The 22,372-nt window shown below is 43.1% G+C and overlaps 2 protein-coding genes across 3 annotated transcripts in view; both read left to right on the top strand.

The window, feature by feature from the left end:
• obi1 (ORC ubiquitin ligase 1) overlaps positions 1-2,942 on the top strand; it is a 32,238-nt gene extending 29,296 nt beyond the window's left edge. For both annotated transcript variants that reach the window (XM_069890318.1, XM_069890319.1), the window contains exon 6: positions 437-2,942. In XM_069890318.1, coding sequence (XP_069746419.1) covers positions 437-1,943 — 1,507 coding nt within the window. In that variant the 3' untranslated portion in view covers positions 1,944-2,942. The remainder of the gene's footprint in view (positions 1-436) is intronic.
• A 14,233-nt stretch (positions 2,943-17,175) lies between these two features.
• pou4f1 (POU class 4 homeobox 1) lies at positions 17,176-18,632 on the top strand. Its single transcript, XM_069892391.1, has 2 exons — positions 17,176-17,298; positions 17,640-18,632. The coding sequence occupies exons 1-2, from the start codon at positions 17,176-17,178 to the stop codon at positions 18,630-18,632; spliced, it is 1,116 nt and encodes a 371-aa protein (XP_069748492.1).
• The last annotated feature ends 3,740 nt before the right edge of the window (positions 18,633-22,372 follow it).

Below are 22,372 nucleotides of genomic sequence, written 5' to 3'. Positions count from 1 at the left end.
GGCATGGAGGGCTGTGGACTGCGTGCAGATCAGTGGGACCGGGCAGAATAATAGTTTGGCACTGAGTCGAAGGTCTGGTTTTTTTGTGCTGTAATGCTTGATGGTTCTAAAAATAGTGCTTATTTATGTTTTTAAACAAGAAAGTCTGCAGATGTGGTCAAATGCAGTGCACAAATGTGGAGGAACAGATAACGCAGCATTCATTTAGTAAAGGATCCCCAACATTCCTGGCCTGGGCCCTTTGTCAGGAATAAGAAAAAAAACAGACACCTGAATAAAAAAAGGTGGGGGGGGGCACGGAGGGACAGGGGTGGAGGAGCACAAGCAAACAGGAAACGGGTGGATATTGGTGAGAGGGTAGAAGAGGGGGAAAAAAAGCTGAAAAGTGATGGGGGAGTGGGCTCAGTTTTCATCAATGCTTTATATCTGCCTGCAGATTTGGGCGGTTCACAGTGGCTGCTCTTCAGTCCAAAGTGGAGCAATATGAACGTGAGATGAATCGTCTGAAGAGGGCTCTGGAGCGAAGTGATAAGTACATTGAGGATATGGAGATCCTGATGGAGCGGTTGAAGGGGAAGAGTGAGCCAAGTGAAAACATTGGGAGGAAACTCTCTTCGGCATCACCATCTGCTGCAGCACCGTCTGGAGAAAATGGAAGTGGCGGGAAAGCATGGAACTGTCACGATGACCTCCAGGAAAAGAGGGTTACAGCCTCGAGGCGAAGCCTCAGTGAAATCGAGCAGTGGTCTGTCAACCAGGTAGATGGTGCCCAATCATCTTTCACCCTCTCCTGCCAAGGAAGCGCAAGTGGAACGGACTGCAAGTCGGGGCCCAGTAAACAAGCCCGTGCTGCCAGCGAGGATTTGGCCGCAGCCCCTGCTAAGAAGGGTGTTCTGCGTTGTCTGGCATCTGATGCGAAGAATGAGGACCGTGCCTTGGCCGTGAATGAGAGCGAGATCCAGTTTGAGCTTCCTAGCCCCTGCACACCATCCACGCCACTTGGCGGCCTCCACCTGGACAGCACTGATGATGATGCCAGTCCTCTGAGAAAGAGAGATGGTGAGAAGATGAGCTACTTGAGAAGGCTTAATTTTGATGATGCTCGATGGAGAAATGCAGATTTGGAAGAGCAGATTTTGGTGAAGCAAAATGTTGATTGTAGTCCTGTGCAGAATGCGGACCTTACATCTGAAAGCTTGATGTTTTGGGATTGTCAACCTAGTCCCACTGAAAGTGCCAATAAAGTGACTGCAAGGCAGAACTTGCAAACGTCTGCAACTGACGACCCCAAATTGAAGGGCAGAATGCCAGATCTTCTCAGTGGTCCACTTACTGAGGTTCCTTGTCTTGCTGAATGCAGGAGTGAACGATCCCGAACCTCTAGTGAGACATCAATGGATGCAGCTTATCGAGAAAAGATATCGGAACTGGATTTCATGTTGGACGAGACTGAGAATACTGCCAATCCTCGGTGCTCTCTGCTGCGACAAGATCTCTCTGACCTTGACGTGTCTCTGACATCAGATCTGGCGCAGTGTACTGAACTTTTGAATGAAGCTGAGAACAGATTAGTGCAGAAGATGAGGCAAAATCAGCTCCTTGTCCCTGCCTCTGATATCAGAGATCAGGTAAAAAACAGGGAGCAAATTCCGGTTCCACTGCCCTCTGTATCTCCAATTGCTTCAAACCTAAAGGAAAAATCTTTGTCTTCAGAAGAGAAATCCTCTTTCCACTGTAGGTTTAGTCCCCCTTTTCTCTCAGTGCCTTTGGATTTGTCTGTCCTCCAACACAAAAAACCATCTTTGTGGAACAACTGTTCAATGGCTGATAACGAACAATTGCTGCAAACAGCCAACCGATACCAGACCAATAAAAGAAAGCCACTGAATTGTAGTGAGGATCTGTCCAGTCCATCCAAATCTTCAAAAACAAGTCTGAATTGAAACTCTTACTGTGTTTAGATTTCCCTCCTTACACTGGAATCTTGAGTCCATTTTATCATCGTAGTTTGTGGCGGTTTTTTTACCCATCCCTCTTGTTACCAGGTAATGTGTTATTTGAGACAGCACAATAGCAGTGCCCTGGTAGACAAGTTTTCTGTTGTGTCCAACAGTAAATGGGAAACAAACCATGTTCAGAGAGTACAGATGCAGAACATCTGACTTGGTGTGACAAACGCAATTCCAGTTGCTCATCTTTTTTGATTTGTAGTTAAGGCGTTGGGAGACAAGAAAGCTGCTGTGACCTCTTCCAATCGGCCACTAAAAGTAAAACACTCAACTACTTTCGAATGTAATTCCCAAATGACATGCTCTGTGCTAATATGGGGAAAATTTGGTGCTTCATCCACACATTATCTAGCTATGTGCTTATGAAATTCCATCTCTTAAGGTATTAGTGCTAAAAGGAGAATAATCCATTGTTATAATAGTCCCCTAGACCTCCTTATCCCTCATGATGCAGTTTTGAACTTGATGGTAAATGAACTGTGAGTTAAGATTAGTTAGCAATTTATCAATCCTTCAAAAAATCATTAGAAAAAATATACTTTAGAGAATAATCTGCACCTTTTGAGACTTGGGTTTTTGCAGTTATCTGTCAAATGAGCTTGGAGTTTAAATGGGTGTAAGTGAAGAATCTGAGCAAGTGAGACATTGAGCTTGGTTGAATGATGCACAGAAGCACGTTCTGTACAAGAGATTCTGGAATCTTAGATCTTTTTTCCCTCTGGTACAGAAATGAAAGGTAAAAAGAGTTGTCTTTTGTAATTTCCCTTCGTATATTGCACCGATTTGGCTTGTCTTGCATGGATCATTTGAAATGTGCGGAATACTTCAAAAAAATGTATTTGACTTTGCTTAAATGGTACATCATTGAAAATGCATTTCATTTATTCTTTGCATATCTGCAAGAGCAGTATGTAGAGATACATTAAAAATAAATCCGTTTTAAATGTAATAATGTGTTCATGCAATAAAGAACTTTACAAAAATACTTATGTTTTTTTTAATGGCGTCCTTTCCAAAGTAAAGAAATATTTGGAATGGAGGCAACACCGGATGGATTCCTGGGGTTAGAGCTGTGTTATGGGGACTAGGTTTCTCTGGTGCTCGGAAATGAGAACTAACACATTGAAACATACAAGCTTCCTTAGAAGATGAAACAAGGTAGATGCAGGAGGAATGTTTCTCCTGAGTAGAACACAAGGGCATAGCTATTACAGCACCATTGATTGGGACCGTGGTACATAGAACAGTACAGGCCCTTCAGACCTCAATGATGTCCCTTTAAAAAATAATGTACTAAACCCTCCCTACCCCATAACCCTCTATTTTTCTTTCATCCATGTGTCTTAAGCATTTCTTAAATGCTCTCCATTATCATACCTGGCAAGGCATTCCAGGCACCCACAACTCTGAGTGTATAGATACATACATACACACACATATACATATATATATAAAACCTTTCCCGTGATGTCTCCCCTAAACTTCCCTCCCTTCATTTTGTACATCTGTCCTCTGGTGTTTGCTGATCCTGCTCTAGGAAACAGGTGCTGGCTGTCCATCCCATCTATGCTTCTCATAATCTTGTAGACCTCTATTAAGTCTCATCTTATCCTTCTACGCTCCAAAAAGAAAAGTCCCTGCTCTGCTAATCTTGCCTCATTAGATTTGTTTCCCAATCCGGGCAACGTTGCACCCTCTCTATAGCTTCCACATCCTTCCTATAATGAGATGGCCAGAACTGAAGACAATACTCAAAAAGTGTGGTCCCACCAGAGATTTGTAGAGTTACAACATGACCTCTCTACTCCTGAACTCAATCCCCCTATTAATGAAGCCCAGCATCCCATAGGCCTGCTTAATTATCCTATTAACCTGTGCAGTGAACTTGAGGGATGTATGGGTTTGGACCCCAAGGTCCCTCTGTTCATCCACACTCTTAAGTAACTGACCATTAACCCTGTACTCAGCCTTCTGGCGAGTCCTTCTGAAATGCACCACCTCACACTTAACCAGACTGAAATCCATCTGCCACTTTTCTGACCAGTTCTGCATCCTCTGTCCTCCTGTAACTTTTGACAACCTTCAGCTCCATCCACAACTCCTCTATCCTTCGTGTCATTCACAAACCAACTGACCCATCCTTCTGCCTCTTCATCCAGCTCATTTATAAAAATCACAAGGAGCAGGGGTCCCAGAACAGATCCCTGCTGCAGTCTACTAGTCACTGACCTCCAGGCAGAATACTTTCCTTCTACTACTACTCTCTGCTTTCTTCCAAAAGCCAGTTTTTTATCCACACGCCAAAGTTCCATTGATCATGACTTTCTGGATAAGTCTCTCGTGGGGGACCTTGTCAAATGCTTTGCTACGATCCATGTTGACCACATCTACTGCCCTACCCTCATCAATTTCATTTGTTACCTCAAAAAACTCATTTAGACTCATGAGGCATGACCTTCCCTTCACAAACCCATCCTGCTATCCTTGAGTAGATGGTACTTCTCCAAATGCTCATAGATCCTATCCTTAAGAACCCTCTCCATTAGTTTGCACACCCCTGTTGTAAGACTCAATGGTCTATAGTCCCCAGGATTCTCCCTATTACTTTTTTGAAACATGGGGACTACATTTACCATTCTCCAATCCTCTGACACCTCCCCTGTGACCAAAGAGGTCACAAAGATCATAGCTACTGCCCCAGCTATCTTGAATCCTGCACAAGTGGTCCCTAAACTTCCTCCACATTACTTCTGTGCTTCCACCCTTAAACTTCTGTTTACAATTTATTCTCACTAGTTGAATTGGTTTGAATCCTGTGTTGTCAGGAGATTGTACGTTTCCCCCTGTGTCTGTGTGGGTTTCATCTGGGGCTTTAGTTTCGTCCCACCATTCAAAATGTACTGAGGGTTGTAGGTTGATTGGGTGGAATTAGCAGCACGGACTCATAGGCCGAAATGGCCTGTTACTGTGCTATATGTCTAAATAAGCAGTATACATTTAGGTTTGAGATGGAGAAATTTCTTCATTCAGAGGTTAGTGAATCTTTGGCATTCTTTATCCCAGAGGGCTGTTGAGGGTAGATCATTCATTACACTTAAAAGTGATCAATAGATTTCTGAATATAGATATCAAAGTCTATGGAATTAGGCCAAGAAAATAATCAGTGGGAGATCAGCCACCATCTTATTGAATTGCAGATCAATCTTGAGGAACAGAATGCCCATTCCCATCTTTTGTGTTCATATCCATGCACATTTACAAGTATTAGAATAGGTAGGAATTTGGCTACTCCACCACTCATGGCTGTTCTATCATTTAGTACGATCATGACTGATCTGACTGAAACCTCAAAAATACTTTCCTGTATAAGCCATTATAAAAGTTCACCTTCTGACTTGTTGAAACTATCTGGCAAAGCCTGAAAAATATTCAAGAACTTTCTTCCAGAAAAGATATTTAGAAGCAGTGTTGGACGGGCTCAATCCTCAGGCTCATCTCTGTTTAAAAATTGGAAATCATTAATTTAAAACAACAGTCAAAGCTCTTAATTCTCCTACATGGGGAAGTGTCCTCTCCACATATACCTTTAAATTTTAAATGTTTAAATTAAATATTTTTTTAGTTAAATTTAGACATAGGATGGTAACAGGTCATTTTGGCCCACAAGTCTGTACCACCCAATTTATACCCTATTAACCTACACCCCAGTACTTTTCAAATGGTGGAAGGAAACCGGAGCCCCCGGGGAAAACCCACAGAGACACGGGGAAAACATACAAACTCCTGACAGACAGCACGGGATTCAAACCCTAGTCTTGATTGCTGGCGCTGTAAAGATATGCCAACCGTGCTGCACCTTAAGACCCCTTAGTAAATTAAATGTTTAATTTAAGTTCTCTCCATTCATTGTCATTTGATTGTACATATTCTTTGGCTTGGCTTCACGGACGATTTATCTGCTGCAGGCTCGTTGGTGACTGACAAGTCCGATGCGGGACAGGCAGGCACGGTTGCAGCGGTTGCAAGGTAAAATTGGTTGGTTGGGGTTGGGTGTTGGGCTTTTCCTCCTTTGTCTTTTGTCAGTGAGGTGGGCTCTGCGGTCTTCTTCAAAGGAGGTTGCTGCCCGCTGAACTGTGAGACGCCAAGATGCACGGTTGGAGGCGATATCAGCCCACTGGCGGTGGTCAATGTGCCAGGCACCAAGAGATTTTTTTTAAGCAGTCCTTATACCTCTTCTTTGGTGCACCTCTGTCTCGGTGGCCAGTGGAGAGCTCGCCATATAACACAATCTTGGGAATGCGATGGTCCTCCATTCTCGAAACGTGACCCACCCAGCGCAGTTAGGTCTTCAGCAGCATGGATTCGATGCTTGCGGACTCTGCCAGCTCGAGTACTTCGATGTTGGTGATGAAGTCATTCCAATGAATGTTGAGGATGGAGCGGAGACAGTGCTGATGGAAGCTTTCTAGGAGCCGTAGGTGATGCTGGTAGAGGACCCATGATTCGGAGCCAAACAGGAGCGTGTGTATGACAACGGCTCTGTACACGCTGATCTTTGTGTGTTTCTTCAGGTGGTTGTTTTTCCAGACTCTTGTGTAGTCTTCCAAAGGCGCTATTTGCCTTGGCGAGTCTGTTGTCTATCTCGTTGTCGATCCTTGCATAAGATGAAATGGTGCAGCCGAGGTAGGTAAACTGGTTGACCGTTTTGAGTTCTGTGTGCCCGATGTGGAGCTAAAACAGCACATCTCCAAACCATAATCCACACACACACACAAACACACACACACACACACACACACACACAGTACACCCTACACAACAAGCACATGTATATAAAGCAATCCAAAATAAATATAAAAATAATTCACAGCTTTCTAGGATTGTTCAACAGTGTGCAAACAATCTGTTTTCCAGCTTGACTGTCCTGGTTTTTAATCTTCCTATATCTCTTGTAAGTAGTCTCAAAGATACTGCGGGCTGGACAGTTTGGGTTCTCAATGATTTTTTGAGCCCTCTTCAAGCACCGCTCCCTGTAAATATCATCAATAAAATGGAGAATCCAGTGATCTTGGCAGCTACCATTCTACATTATGATACATCTAGCCAGGACATTCTGTTGTTGACCAGTAACCTTTGCCTTCTCAACCTCTTTAGGAAATGTAGGCACTGTTGCACCTTCCTGACGAATGAGTGGATGTTGTCCATTTAGGATAGGTCATCCCTTAAAAGGACAGCAAGAAACCTTGCGATCCTCATCTGCGATAAGAAGTCTACAATAATCTCCTTTGTCTTGTCTACATTGAGCCTTAGATTAGTCCTCTTGCACTGCTGTTTAACCTCCTCTCTTTAACCTGACTCAACATTGTTGTCGATATGGCCATCTGCCATCTGCAAACTTGATGATTCTGTTGGGACTGATCATGACAGTGCAGTTGTGTGTTAGCAGTGTGAACAGTAGCAGGCTGAGCATGCAGCCTTGAGGTGTACCAATGCTCAGTGTGATGGGGCTTGAGTTCTTGCTGCCAAGCCAAATAGGTTGTGGTCTTTCATTCAAGAAATCCAGGATTCAGATGCAGAGAGGGCTACCATCTTCTGAGGTATTATGTTCAATGCTGAGCTGGAGTCAATGAACCACAGGGTGGCATGTGAGGTAGCATTCACTTGGTGGGCCAAGGTGGAGGAGTGGAGGGTCAGGGCTATTGCATTATCTGTGGATGGGTCTGGCAGGTAGGCAAAATGGAATTTTGTTGTTGGTAGGTGCACTTTGATGCCAAGGTATTACAAATGGCTCAGAGCATTCCGTGATCATAGAGGTTAGTGCTGCTGGTTGTAGTCATTTAGTCCAGCTACCATTGCTGTCGTAGGCAGCAGGATGATGGTGACTGCCTTGAATTCTTCAGAGGCAATGGACTGCTGGAGTGAGATATTGATGATGTCCTTTAGGATATCAGTGCCTCAGCAAGCGACTAGGTATATCTGAACAGATATAATCCAACAGATATAATCCTATATTGTCCAACCTTACTTCAAATGACAGTCTATCCATTCCATGAATTGGAAGAGTAAATATTCTCTGTACTATTTTTAATGTATTAACCATGATCATAAAATTAAGAGAGCAAAACATTGGATGTGGTCTCACCAATACCCTAATTAACTGTTGCATAACCTTGTCACTTGTGTATAAAATACCCTTAACAATAAATGATAACATTCTGTTGGCTCTCTTAACACCTTTTCTGAAAGATGTACTGACCCATACGTGATTCTAGCAAGCATGTTGGATGCTCTTGGTGCTTGAGCTTCGATTTTGATTCAAATATAACACTTTCCCAAACCCTGCCAGGGAGGAGCAGTACGAGAAGGGTCCAAAGCTGCCTGACTGAACAGAGATGGCCCTAATCTGCATAAGCTTCCTTAAAGCTTCCATCAACTTCCTCTAACCCACACTAGACAACAATGAGTTTCCTTCCTGAACACTTTTGGGTGTATTCTATGAATTTTGGGCAGCTGATCATGAAAATAACCTTTTTTTTTCCTATCACTTACCATTTTTTTAGATATAACCTATTTTGTGATTTCCCATCCTATTTTAAGACTACTTTAATCCTACAAAACCACAAAGTGCAACATGTAACTGAAAATACATTGTTGACCATTTGTACTTGGACGTCTTCCCTGCAGCCAACGATGAACGAGGAACATAGAAAAGTGATATTAGTGCAACTGGAATCCATCCCTACTGGCCAACGATTGTTGGACACTGGCACGAGAGGCATCAGCTGCTGAGTACAAATAAAAATCAGCGGCAAAACATTTTTAGGTCAGTTGAACTAACACAATGTGTCAGCGTCATGAAATGTGCTAAATTCGATCAAATTTCATGCTATTTCTCCAACTTCCTGCATGATGTAGCCAATCTGAAATTATCTCTGAGTTCAGCCTGATGCTGTCAGGTTTTTTTTCTTCTGGAAAAAAAAGTGTCCAGTATAATTATAGGTAATCTGAACCTATATGTTAAGAGCAACCGTGGGCTCAGGCTGGTGCCAGAATTTGATCTCGGGGGTGGCTAGGCACCAGGTAATAAATAACACAGTCAGCACTGATGATAAAATGAGGGCTAAATGTGCCATGCCTGTTCATGCACAGGTTAACTGAGCATAACCATTCAGTGTCCTCTTTCCAGCACCACGTCAAACCACACTGAATAATGTTATAAAATTATTGACTCCAAAGGAATCCATCCAGGTCATGATGCCTGCCAAGGGAGTAATCCTATTTCTTCTACCACCCCCCACCCCCACTCCCACTTAGTTCCCTATTACCTTCCAACTTATTCTCTCTCAGTCATGCCCCTCCACACTTTCTTTCTAGTGCCACACATTTAGGGACAGGTTACAGTGCCAACTTCACTGATCAACGTCAGAATCTTTGGGATGTGAAAGGATATCGAAGCACCGGGTGGTGCGGGGCGAGCCGTGAAACGATGAGGTCACGGTGCGAGCATGCAAACTCCACCCCAACAATGCCGGAAGTTGGGATCCAACCTATGGCTGTGTGGCAGATTTGTGGACGCTGTCCAGCACTGTCGTTTGTGTGTCCAGTGTGCTTATTGTTGCATACATATGTGGAGATTGACCGATATTCTCGACTGCTGCAGGTAAATAAAACACACCAACTACAATAGTAAAAAAATATATATAAATGATCACAAATACAAGGCAGAAATTAGATCATAAATATCAAAGGATGGATAATTAAATTTACGGCGTCAAGGGTCCATGGGGTTTTTTGATATACAGTTAATGGTTCTATTCGTGATTGCAGTTAGCAACTCGGTCCAACGCGTTCCAAAGTTCCGGGCCGGTTCTGAGAGAGCCAAACCAAGTCTAACCCATCTTGCAATGTAAAAAAATCTGCATTCGCTTAGGTTATAGCAAAAGTCGACGGGTAAATTGGCTTCGGAGACCTCTTCCACTCTGCCTGGACCGGGACTGAAACTCGTCTTAATCTCGCAAAGGCGACTCGGCAGTGCAGTATTGCCCTTCTACCTCACCCCCCACCCTACACACCCACCCACAACCAGCGCCTGGTCCACTGGGGCTTTCAACCAGCTTGAGCGCTTCACTCCGCTTCAGTCTCAGCCCAGGTGTTCGGAGCAAATGCCGCAGATGATCGAAGGACCGAAAGAGTTGAGAGAAATTCCAGCGGCACTGAGTGAGTGCGGTTCAGCGCGTTGGATGTCGGCTCATTTTCTCAATACGAAAAGCATAATGTCCCCACATTTGCTGGCAAGTTGTGTACCGTGGGTAACCCCACTGCTGTCGAAAGGCTGCGCCGTGGTTCGGGCTGCACAGTAACACGACCGCTTTCCCGTGAATGTGGGTCACGGTTGATGTTCATCCGGAATTGGCATTGCGGGATAATCAGTCACACGGCGCCGTCGACCCTTCCCCGTCAGTTCTTCGGACGACGCGCCCGTTAGAAAGCATAAATCCGACCGACAAACCCTGACCTCCATACAACAACGTCAATAAAACTGGAAGAATCAAAGATTGTAATCGCATTTATTTGACGTTAATACAATCATTGCGCTTTATTGCCGACTCGCTTTAGAAGCAATACCTGTAATCGGATTTCGGCGATCTAAGCCATCGATTGGAAGTAGTTAATTCGAATGGGAGCGCCGTTTATGTTGGACGAACACAAAGCTCCGAATCCAACAATGCAATCCAGGAAGATGCAAACAATCCTTCGTGTCCTTTCCAAGATTCCCATTTGCAAATGTCCATCCCACTTCCAAAGGAACTGGGCACAAGGCGTCCCCTCTGTCCGTGTTCTGGTGATCACCAACTCCTGTCCACCAACCCTAGGTCAAATGAGGCTGGTTCGCGGCTTTCTGTTTCGTCGAGTGAAAGACCGCAGGTAGATAGTTGCGCCGGCAAAGTTAAAAAAAATAATGAATCAATCCAATGAATAAAAGAGCATTGTTGACACATCAAAGGAAATGCAATATTTCGATTTTCGGATCCACTCTGCTGTTTATCTATGTGTCACTTCGCATTACATCATAAACTTTTGACAACAAACATAAACCCGTAACGGGCTTAAGGCTTAATCTTGTCGTTGGGCTCGTCATTATCCTATTTGCACATTAACACCAACAGATCAATATGGTGTCAGCCGTGTATACAACTTCTTAGCAAATTAATTAATCCTAATGAATTAACGCTTCACTTATTTAAACGCACCGCGGTTCATGAATTAAAATTTCATGGAGTGATTAAAGGCTTGTAAAAGATGCATGGTTTCTTTTCAAAAAAAAAAGAATTCCAATAAATCTGACCAGATGTGGGATTCCGCAGAACTTGGAATGGTGCAAGCGGCAATTAGATAACAATGGCATCACAAGATGTATAATCAGAACGCTGGCATCCAGACCCCAAGCAGGCAAGCTCCTACCTTCCCCCTAAAGGGGTTCAGCACCAGGTACCCTGGGATGGAAACCACAATTAAGGCTTTCAATATTTAATAGTACATCGTTTCAGACTTTGAATGAAATCTCAATTACCACCATAATGTCGACAGTTCTTTGCTAATCTGAGAAACTGATTCAATTGAAAAGCATATACCGTATCATTTCATATTCCATAACATACTCAAAACATGATTTCGTATAAACCATATTAAATCTGGATATGTTAATGGTAATAATGAAATAAATTCCCAGCGTTAGTATTTCACGTCAAACTGACTATTGTAAATACAAGTAAGCTTTTATTTTTAATTTATCTAATGTCGGACTTTGACCTCCGAAATGTGAGAATAATTTTCAGACGGCATCAGTTGGCGCTGAATGTGTCCTAATTGGCCTGCTTACTGGGCGATGGCCTTTGAACTCGGCATTGCGCGGGTTGGCTGCCCTCTGAGCTTGTAAAACTAATGCAAAATACATCATGGTGTGTGTGTAAAAAAAAAGAAACGGCGGGACAGTGGAATTTTAAACCCCTTGATAGTCTTACAGCAGTGGGCAAGGCGGAAGTTTACCTCGTTTCTGAAAACAATTCAATCAAACGCTTTCCTGACACAATATTTTACATGCAATTACGGATTTCAACGCAATAACTTTGTCATCGCGACTGAGAAGCAGAACACTATTTCACAACAGGGCCATTAAGACTGTGCCCTCAACACAACGTGGCTGCGTAGCTGAAAAATCGAATCGGTGCAATGGTTACTTGAGACGCTCGTGGCGAAGTCAAGGTACAGTTATCCACCAGTTCTTATAATGAGTCATACATACAACGTTGCCTTCTACCCTGTGTTGCAGCGCCATTAAATTCCAAAATCATAGCCAGCTATTTGTAGAAGATCTCTATTGAAGAATTATTCAGAACTAGTTGTGCCTCATTAAAAATAATTCAAAATATTATCGACCCGAGGAGTGCAATCACACATTCCTGCACATAATTCTCAACAGAGTTCTGATTCACTGACAATTCCAGTCGGAGCTGAACGTTGTCCATTATGTATGCGTGTCTTTGTGGGAAGAAATCCAGCAGCCCCACAGGATCAAAAGGGAATATTATTGCTCCAACTGAAGATATTGGTCATTACAATGGACGGCTCACAAAGATTCACCACCCACGTCTCACGCCCAATTAAAGAGAGAAATAAATTAAAGGGTGCATTCATTTCCTGTCTGAAATGCTAATAAAATTGAGATGTTTTAAAAATGTTCTCCATAATTCGGGTGCAATATTGTCGTTACACCCAATTATTCCAGAGGAATTGAAAGTTGTTATCTTTAGTTACATGAATGTTTTTTCTTATAGGGTGCTTTAAAGATGTCATTCCGAGTACTAAATCGAAAAACATGGGCTAGCCTGACTTATAATTGGTATTCAAGCCCACAACCACATTTGCTCAAAGAATGCAGATAATGTACATTAGTAGACCCAAATCAGCAAGTGTATATTGTGTCTGACATTAAAAACACAGGCATGCAAGAGGAACTCAGCAGATCTCGTAGCGTCCATATGAGTTTAAGGTAAAGATAACAGACGTTTCTGACCGGAGACCATTTCTGCACATAAACAAATGTATCTAAATCTCCTTGATTATCACTACACCATGACACTGAAGTATGTCTTACAGGCAGCAAAAAAAAAGATGAAATATATTCACGGATGCTGATTTACAATTACAGTTCTCGCTGCCATTTGCCTATTGGGACAATCACATTACAACCGACAAATATCACATGAAGGATGTGGCCCGCTGACTACGGATAACTACTCCGCAGAAAGTAGAGATTTCCCTGTTCCTTCTGTACCCCTTCCCTCGGCATTGCTCGTGATCAATCAGTTACGTTATTGTAATGGGAGGGACGCAGATCCAATCAAATATCTTGGGAAAATCTTTATGGAAAAAAATGGTCCAGGGATGTAAACATTCCTCTTAGCAATTTCAGATGTGAACTTGTTCCTTCATGATTCACGTAGATAGGTCAATTGCGGCAATAGAAAGAATCTACTTGTTTTTAAAAGTAGTATAACGTCCCAAGACAAGGCATAGAACCGATTTCAAACAACACCAAAAATATTTTAAAATAAATAAAACATTTCCCTGGAAAACAGAAAACAGGATTCGCCTTACTGATTATATTTTAGGCATGGGCCCTAAAATATGCTTAACTCGCAGTTTATGAGGAATTATTAAGGTACTGTTCTTGCTCAGACCAACTCTCTTAAAAACATGATTAATGGCAACGTTTCTGCGATTGGTGAAGGTTTACGATTTATACAACTATAAAATGAAGAGATGCAAGTGCTGAAATAATCTGGAGATCACGGCGAATCAGAAACTTTCCCGAATGCTCTGCTCCGTTACGTCTATTTTCTGTAATTGCTGATTGAATATTAATTCAATATTGAATTCTGTACACACTCTGAAAAAGTCCCTTGTTCTCTTTCTTATAAACACAATTGCCTGCTTGAACGCTGCAACCTCCAAAGGTGTTTCGTCCTGGAACCTGCAGAAATCTAATGCGTAGACAATTCCCTGGAAACATTTACGTGAGAAAGTTTTGATTTCCCAAGTGAATCCTTTTATTTATGTACCTTGGGTTGGTTTGATTAGGTTTATTTTCAGAAACAAGGGGATATGCAGTTGAGAAACTGTCTACCAATTCCTTCTCACGTTAGCATGCTCAACTAGTGGCCCCCGAGGTCACTCCACCATGTCACCTCCGAAGAGCGATGAACGCGTGAAAGAAACCTTTATTGGTCTCTGCTCGATAATATGACGATTTTCAACAAATGTTTTGACCAATGCTATTTTTCTCTTTTATTTGTTGTCCACTGGAGCAGATATTTACCCCGTTTGTCTTCACAAGATTTTCCCATTTTGCTTCAGTTGATAGAAACTAGCGACGGACATGGACATCATTGCCTTGACATGTCATGGTGGGGGTGGTCCCCTTTCTTGGTACTTGTTGAGGATGTAGTTTCTACCTCTTGGTTCCCATGAAGTTTGATCCATAATTATATATAGTTTGAATACTGGAAAACCGATGCATGAAATATGAAGGGTTACTCTTTGAGATTTTACTTCCACAATAAAGTCAATGGCAAACTCTTGTGGGAGTATGTTAAGCATGCCTCCGGTATATACAATACATTCGAAATAACACCAGTTTGAAACCCATATCATGGCTTTATTTCAAGCACTTACAAAGTTTGATGATTCAGCAACATTTCTCTGGAAAAGTGTTGGCGGCCTTACAGATATAAAAGTCAAGGACATAGAAGCCGGTCTCTAAGTAGCTTTTAATTAAATCAAATCAAAGTTGTATTGACGTTAAAATTGCAAACTGACAATAAATGCCGACCCCAAGAATCTTACTACTTAATTGATATCAGCACTAATATTCCGGGTATGAATGTTATGGGTTTAATTTCATAAGTAAAGTTTATTTCTGATTGCATTTTATCTTAATTGTAAAAGGTGAACCGGGCTGCTCAATGCAGTGTTCAAACAGAAAAAAAAAATCCGGTTAGAAACGATTATGTATTAATAACCCATTAGCAGACTAATGCCATCGTTCACTGTCTTCGCGTTTACGCACGTGGTAGTATGCTATAAAATTTAGCATAGAAGTTCTCTTATCATTGCGATCTCATCAAATCCCAACAGAGTTCTAAATACTTACACATGAAGAATAATGACGATAGTTCACGTTGGTATAGAGTATGCGTGTGAAAAAAAAATAGATCGGACTACAAAATATCACAGGAACGTGGTTAAAGCTGCAAAGAGAAAGAAGAAACGATCTTAATCGGTTCCGTTAGGAGGCGGACACAAAAATCATTCTGCGGAATCACAATCCATGCTCCTGCAGTTGCTGGAAGTATAAACAGAACCAAGTATTTACTCTTGGACGGCAGATTGTTGTGAAATGGGACAAAATAACGACTTTCATAAACTTTTCGAAATGATTTTTTAAGGGTTAAACTTCTGCATCAGTGGAAAACAAGTTGCCATCTATTATATACAAACTAGAACCCCCTTCCCAGCATTTGTTTTCTTTATTATGAAGAATGCACATGTAAGAGTTTTTTTTAATCATCAGGGGAATTTCGCAGGCCGAATTCTCTTAAATCTGTGAACTTCGCCCATTCACTATTTTGATTCTAATTGAGCTTACGAATAGAACTATTTCATCATGTTCTGACTTGGATAAAGTTCTCGCGAGATGGAGCCTGAATCCTGCAGCAGTCATGGGGAGATTCGGGGTGGGGGGGGGAAATGTGGCCAGTAAAATAAAACATTTCAAAAGAGCCTACCTAATTAAATTCGACACAGCCCAACGGAGAATTTAACACCGATCGTGTCGATGTGTACTGGGTATTCCAGCAGGAATTGAACCTCCACTCCAAGGAACGCAAGGAAAGTGCGCGTGCGCACATGACCGGCCTTTAAACCGGGGGGGGGGGGGGGGGGGGAGCATAGAGTGCAAGCAAAGTTTGACGACCTCTAGATTCTTTTGGCTTCAGGTGTTGAGCCAGGGACTGCCGCGAAATGCATTGAACTTGGAGGTGCAAGAGACTGCAGGTGCTGGAATCCGGGCTCAAAGGAAAATAAACCCCACTGTGCGGGAAGAACTCTGCCGGACAGGCAGCGTCTGCGGCGAGAAATACATGAGAGCACGTTTGATTTGATGTGGGGTCTCGACCGGAAAGATCGGCAACTATTTCTCTCCACATCTGCGACCTGACCACAGAATTCTTCCTGCATTTGGGTGGGGGGGGGGGGGGGGGTCCCGCATTGAATTACATGCACCTCAACTGCTTTGTGTTCAAAACCTGTTCGGATCATTTTAACAGGAGTCTGGATCTCTTTCTGAAGCACTAACACACGCATACGTCTAGGCATTAGTTCGATATTTAATCATTTTCGAGGATATTACAAGACACCTCAAGGGGCCGCCCCAATGGCATATGCTGCACTTATCTGCAATTGGCTTCTGTATTGCAATTCGAAGTGATTATTTTGCATATGTTCGTGCTCGGACCCCTGAACTGGTAAAAAGCTGTACGGTGGGATCTGTAGTTCTACCCTGAACTTGCAGTCAGGGTTTGGTCGGCTTGTCAATCACAGCCACCCAGGCTCCGGCAGCGGGGAAGGCGGAGCACAAGCACGTTTGCACGGCCGAGGGACTGGACGGCGAGCAGGGGGTGGCCCTTGCTCTCTCTCTCTCTCTCTCTGTGCTCTCGCCAACCTCCTCTGCCTGGCGACATCCGGTTCTCATGCGCTGCACCGGGCCTCTGGACTTCAGTGGGGGTGGGGAGGGGGGGTGGGGGTGGAGGGGAGGAGAGCGAGGGAGGGATCTCGCGCGAGTGCGGAGGGGATGGGACGAGACTCGGGAGCAGGTGTAAGCGCCTCATCTGTCTAGACCAGCTCGAGAGACAGCTGTGAGTGAGAGAGACGCGCACACAGCCAGGGCGTGCAGGCGGCACACCGGCCTGCCGCCCCATATTTATTTATCTATAAAAAAAATCATAAATGCCTATATAATACATCTAGTCTCAGAACTTTTACTTTCTTTTAAATACTGTTGCAACCTCATTTGCTCTCTCGGGCATCCTTATGTCCAGTGTTCAAAATGATGTCCATGAACAGCAAGCAACCAGCCTTCGGCATGCATCATACCCTACCTGAGCACAAATACACCTCTCTGCACTCCAGCTCGGAAGCAATAAGGAGAGCCTGTCTGCCAGCGCCGCCGGTATGTAGCTACCTCTTCTGTGTGCCGTTTGTGAACGCGAACTTAAGCGACGCCGCATGGGGCAAAGGTTCTTAAAATGTGTCGCTGCTTGTAACAGAAACTTTTGTTGATTTTGATGTGGAGTCGCTAAAATTTCCGCCGTGAAATTGCAATTAAAATCTTTAATTTTGGTAACTTTAGAGCTTCAAGCGATCCTCTGCAAGCATTGCAATATTGTAAGCCGGGCTCCCTTCATCCTGAAGGTTTAAAGTAATGCTTTAATACATATAAAAGTGTTGTGTGACAATGTACCTCCATTTAGAATTGGCTGGTTGACGATGTTTTCTGTGTCTTCCTGGTAGCAACTGCAGAGCAACATCTTCGCCAGCTTGGATGAAACTCTCCTGGCCCGCGCGGAAGCTCTGGCTGCCGTGGATATCGCCGTGTCCCAAGGCAAGAGCCACCCGTTCAAACCGGATGCCACCTACCACAACATGAACAGCGTGCCATGCACTTCTACCTCGACCGCGCCGCTGCCGCACCCGTCCGCGTTGTCCTCGCACCACCACCACCACCACCACCACCACCACCAGCCTCACCAAACGCTGGATCCCGGAGAACTTCTCGATCACCTGAGCACCTCCTCGCTGAGCTTAGCCGGGGCCATGGCCGGAGCCGGCAGCGGAGAAGCAGGGGTGGTGCCCACCTCGTCTCACACGCACCCGGCCCATATGCACGGCCTGGGTCACCTCAGCAGCCCGCATCCCCATCACCACCACCACCACCCTCACCACCAGAGTGCTCTGAACATGACCCCGCACCCTCATGGGCTGGCGGCTCACGGCGTGGGCCCCGGCATGCCCGCCCTAAACGACGTGGACGCCGACCCGCGGGAGCTGGAAGCTTTCGCCGAGCGCTTCAAGCAGAGGCGGATCAAGCTGGGCGTGACCCAGGCCGACGTGGGCTCGGCCCTGGCTAACTTGAAGATCCCGGGCGTCGGGTCGCTCAGCCAGAGCACCATCTGCAGGTTCGAGTCGCTGACCCTCTCCCACAATAACATGATCGCCCTGAAGCCTATTCTACAAGCGTGGCTGGAAGAGGCGGAGGGTGCTCACCGCGAGAAACTCAGCAAGCCCGACCTCTTCAACGGGGGCGAGAAGAAGCGGAAAAGGACATCCATCGCCGCCCCGGAGAAGCGCTCCTTGGAAGCTTACTTCGCCGTGCAACCTCGCCCGTCCTCGGAAAAGATCGCGGCAATCGCTGAGAAACTGGACCTGAAAAAGAACGTGGTCAGGGTATGGTTTTGCAATCAAAGACAGAAGCAGAAACGGATGAAATTTTCTGCCAACCACTAGCCGCAAAGAGGCAGCGGGGAATCACCCTTTGCTTGGCTGACTTGGTTGAGCAGCGGACAATTGCTAAGACTCGAGTCCAGGACTGAGTAGCGGAGCGAGCGGAGGTTTGCCAAGGCAGAAACGCGTTTAATGAACACCTATGCCAAAATCGCCGGGTTTCGAGGCATCGTGATATTTATGTTATTTTTTTTTCTCTCACGTTATTGGTGAAGTATGCAAATCACAGGTAAATCCGCCCTCCCTGTTGATAGATAATAACTGTGGGGTTCGAGCAGCTTGGTCCCTATCTTGGCAGCATTGGAAGGAAAGTTGATTGAAGCTCTCGGTCACCCCGTCTTCCCGATATTTTGTTGAAGCTGTAGTTCGTTTTATTTTATTCGTTTACATGTACTCTGATGCGTTTTGTTTACTCTCCAACCCAGCGATTTTGATGCGTTTTAAAATCAGCTCAGAGGGCAAATGTTTCGCTGTATAAAAAAATATGACCACCGCAGCGAAAATGATCTTGTGACTCTACATCCGAGTATAAATGAAGGGCACTATAGGGGTATAGTTTTCCCAAGTACTGCATTCCTTCAAAGGAATCACAGCACAGGCGTGCTTTGTGAATAATCTGACTTGATTTGCTGTTTGAAACAGTATTTATTCAGATCAAGTGATAGCGTCATTATTATTTATTTTGGATTCTTAAGAAAAAGGGAAAGAGAGAGAAAAAAAAATCCCACAATTGACATTTTACAGTGATAATCGTTTCCAAAGGTCTGCATGCTGAACAATCACCCTTCTTTTCGTGAAATGTTACGGGCGTTAGCTGTCGGCACTCCGTTTTGGTAATTGCACTAAAATATGTCGCAGAAGTTAGTAGATTGTACTGGTTGGAAAACATGTTAGTGTATTATGGTTTACGATCAAAATTCCAAGCGACGCTTGCATCCAAGCTTGATATAGAACTATCAAAAGTTTGCGCATCAAATATTCACACTAAATTATTGATTCTGTTTTGGGTAGGAATATCTCCCTTTATGGGCATCTAAATTACGTGCGCAGGGGCAAAAATAACCGCATGAGCTCAGGATGGAGACCGAATTTGGCGCCTATGGATTCAATACAAAAATGTGTTATTATTCGTTTGCAGCGCAAACATTCTATGCATTGGAACTGAAATGAACACTATAGAGTAGCTTGATAGACCTTGTGGATAGTGTGATTTCACTGTTAACTGCCTGTTTTCACTCGACACAACATTCCGACCCTGTTTATAATTGTACAGAGGTGTTTATTGTAAATAACTTTATAATTTCCGCACATGTGTGTTTACAAACCGCAGCCACGTGTGCGTCATGCATAAAAGCGTCTCACTTTAAGTCAATCCCTGTCCAATGTATATTTGCCAAGCTTTCTCCTGGATTGTGTTTTTTAAAATTTATTTACTTATTTATTTAAATTATTTCTGTAAGCCAAATACAACAGGGAGATGTGTCTTCGCACATTTACAAATAAAGAAAAAAAAAGGGAAACAGTTGTCTGTTTACAGGTGTAACATTTCTTACTTAATTTTGGTAAACCTTGAGCTTAGGTGATTTTTTTTTAAGTCCACAAGATAGGCACTTAAGCCACATTATAAGAAACTCGTTTCCTAACTTTTATCTTCATACTGTAAACCTTGACTACAGGCCAAGGACAGCAGAGGGAACATGAAAACGGTAGAAAAGTTGGAGACATTGAAATTAAATCTTCGATGTGGGTATCCGAATTATGCATTGAACAAATATTTCCGTCCGAAAATCGTTCCCAGAAGTCTACACACGTTTTAACCGTCTCCAAATTGGGACACTTGCTTCAGCCCCAACGTATTTGAATCCACAGTGCTATGGATTACGATTATCCTTGTAACGCTTGCATCTTATAGGGACACCATGAAGCATGTTTGTGATGCCACCTACTGCACTAGAGAAACACTTTACAGTTTGGGTCTCAGCTCGAACTGTTCTGGGTTCTGATATTTTGTGACACTTTCAATGGAAGAGCCAAGCACATTGTACTAACTGTAATAAGTAAGTGTTCGAGAGTACCTCACTGAGTCTCACTGATTGTCCTAAGAGTGATGGTTGTAAACGCATATGTTAGATTTGAAGTCTCCGATCTACAGTTTCTGTCCAGTTCTGGCAAGGCACCAATGTTGAAATCATTAATGGTGAATTAACTGAAAAATTGAAATAAGTATAACTGGAATGCATACACTTCATCCCTTAAAGCTGTTGCATTGGTACGACTCCATACAATCATTTAAATTATACTTAATAGGCATAGGATCAAGCCAATATTTTAGAAAATGCATGCTTAATAGTATTTTCCCAGTGTAATATAAATCGAAAATAACACAGTCTACGTTGAATTCTGATGCAGTTGGAAAATACGACGATTGTGTTTTAATGGAACTTGATACTTCCTGGATTCATTTCATTCCCAGCAATATACTATCTTGAACAAAACATACGAAAACACAACTGAAGTTCCTTCTCCACGAATATACCGAGTTAACATCTGCCGGCTCTCTGGTTTGCCTCCATTAACTTCCAACTGTTGTGATCTTGCCTCTCCCCGGGGTGAAAAGAAATGAACTGATAAGTAGTTCTGCCTGAAACACGGCGCACACAGCAGATAACAACAGGTTACAATCTGCAAGGAATAACGTGAGAATTATGGAATTCGCATGTAGCACTTGTTCAGCAATTGGTTTTGCAACTTATATTAAACCATCATCAATGAATAATAGACATTCACTGCCATGATCCTATTGATTTTCTTCTTGTCCTGATACCTTGGCTAATTCCTCTACTGCTTGAACAAGACAAACGCACCAGTTCTGCAGAGTAACCGAGGTTTATTTCAGAAACCGTGGATGTTGCCCGAAGAAACCCCGGTTTAAATTACCTTTGAAACAATTCCCTTGAATTGCACCTTTGCCGCTAATGTGGTCACGTGAGTGTTCGGCCATTAAATTGTTTTTAATACGATTATCACTTGAATTTGAAGCAGGGATTCGCATAATTTCGCAGTAAAACACGTTATGATGGAATCATTTGTTAGGAGTTTAATAAGATGATATATCATAATTTTTAATTGAAAAATGTCTCCATTATGCAAGATGAGACTCAAATTTTGTGCAACTCTAACATATGAAAGTACGAGAGATAATCATTATTAATTAAAATAATTTTCCCAGTAATAACTAAAGAAGCAGCATATCTTCCCGTCCCGAATATGCTTGCATATCTGCGTTTTGTTTTTTAATGCCAGATCTTACAGTGTGAATGTAATTGCAAAGCACTGTAAATAATTCATGTTGGGAGATTCAACAAATTAATAAGGCGAACGATGACAAGAGGCTAATTAAAACTTTGGTCATTGTTGTCACGACAGCTTTGTTGTGTGGCTGCAAAGCCCCTCTTCGAAAAGAAAATCTGCTTTGATAAAAAAAAGTCCCTGGAGACTTTTAACCACTTTGACTTTTATTTAATTTGCAACGTTTTTTTTAATTACATTTAAGACCCTATTTCTTTCTTTCTCTGTCTCAGCGACTTTGAACTTGCTTTAAAGTTAGAAAATAAATACCGAAATTGATGTTGAATCGAAATTGGGAATTTTGCCTCCAAAACAGACGATCTTTCACTCAACTCCACGAATTTTAACTCTCTCTTTCACATACATTGACTGAAAAATAATTGTAAATCTGTCCA

This window comes from Narcine bancroftii, chromosome 7 (assembly GCF_036971445.1).
Source record: "Narcine bancroftii isolate sNarBan1 chromosome 7, sNarBan1.hap1, whole genome shotgun sequence".
Lineage (NCBI taxonomy): Eukaryota > Metazoa > Chordata > Chondrichthyes > Torpediniformes > Narcinidae > Narcine > Narcine bancroftii.
This window is presented reverse-complemented; position numbering and strand designations above follow the sequence as displayed.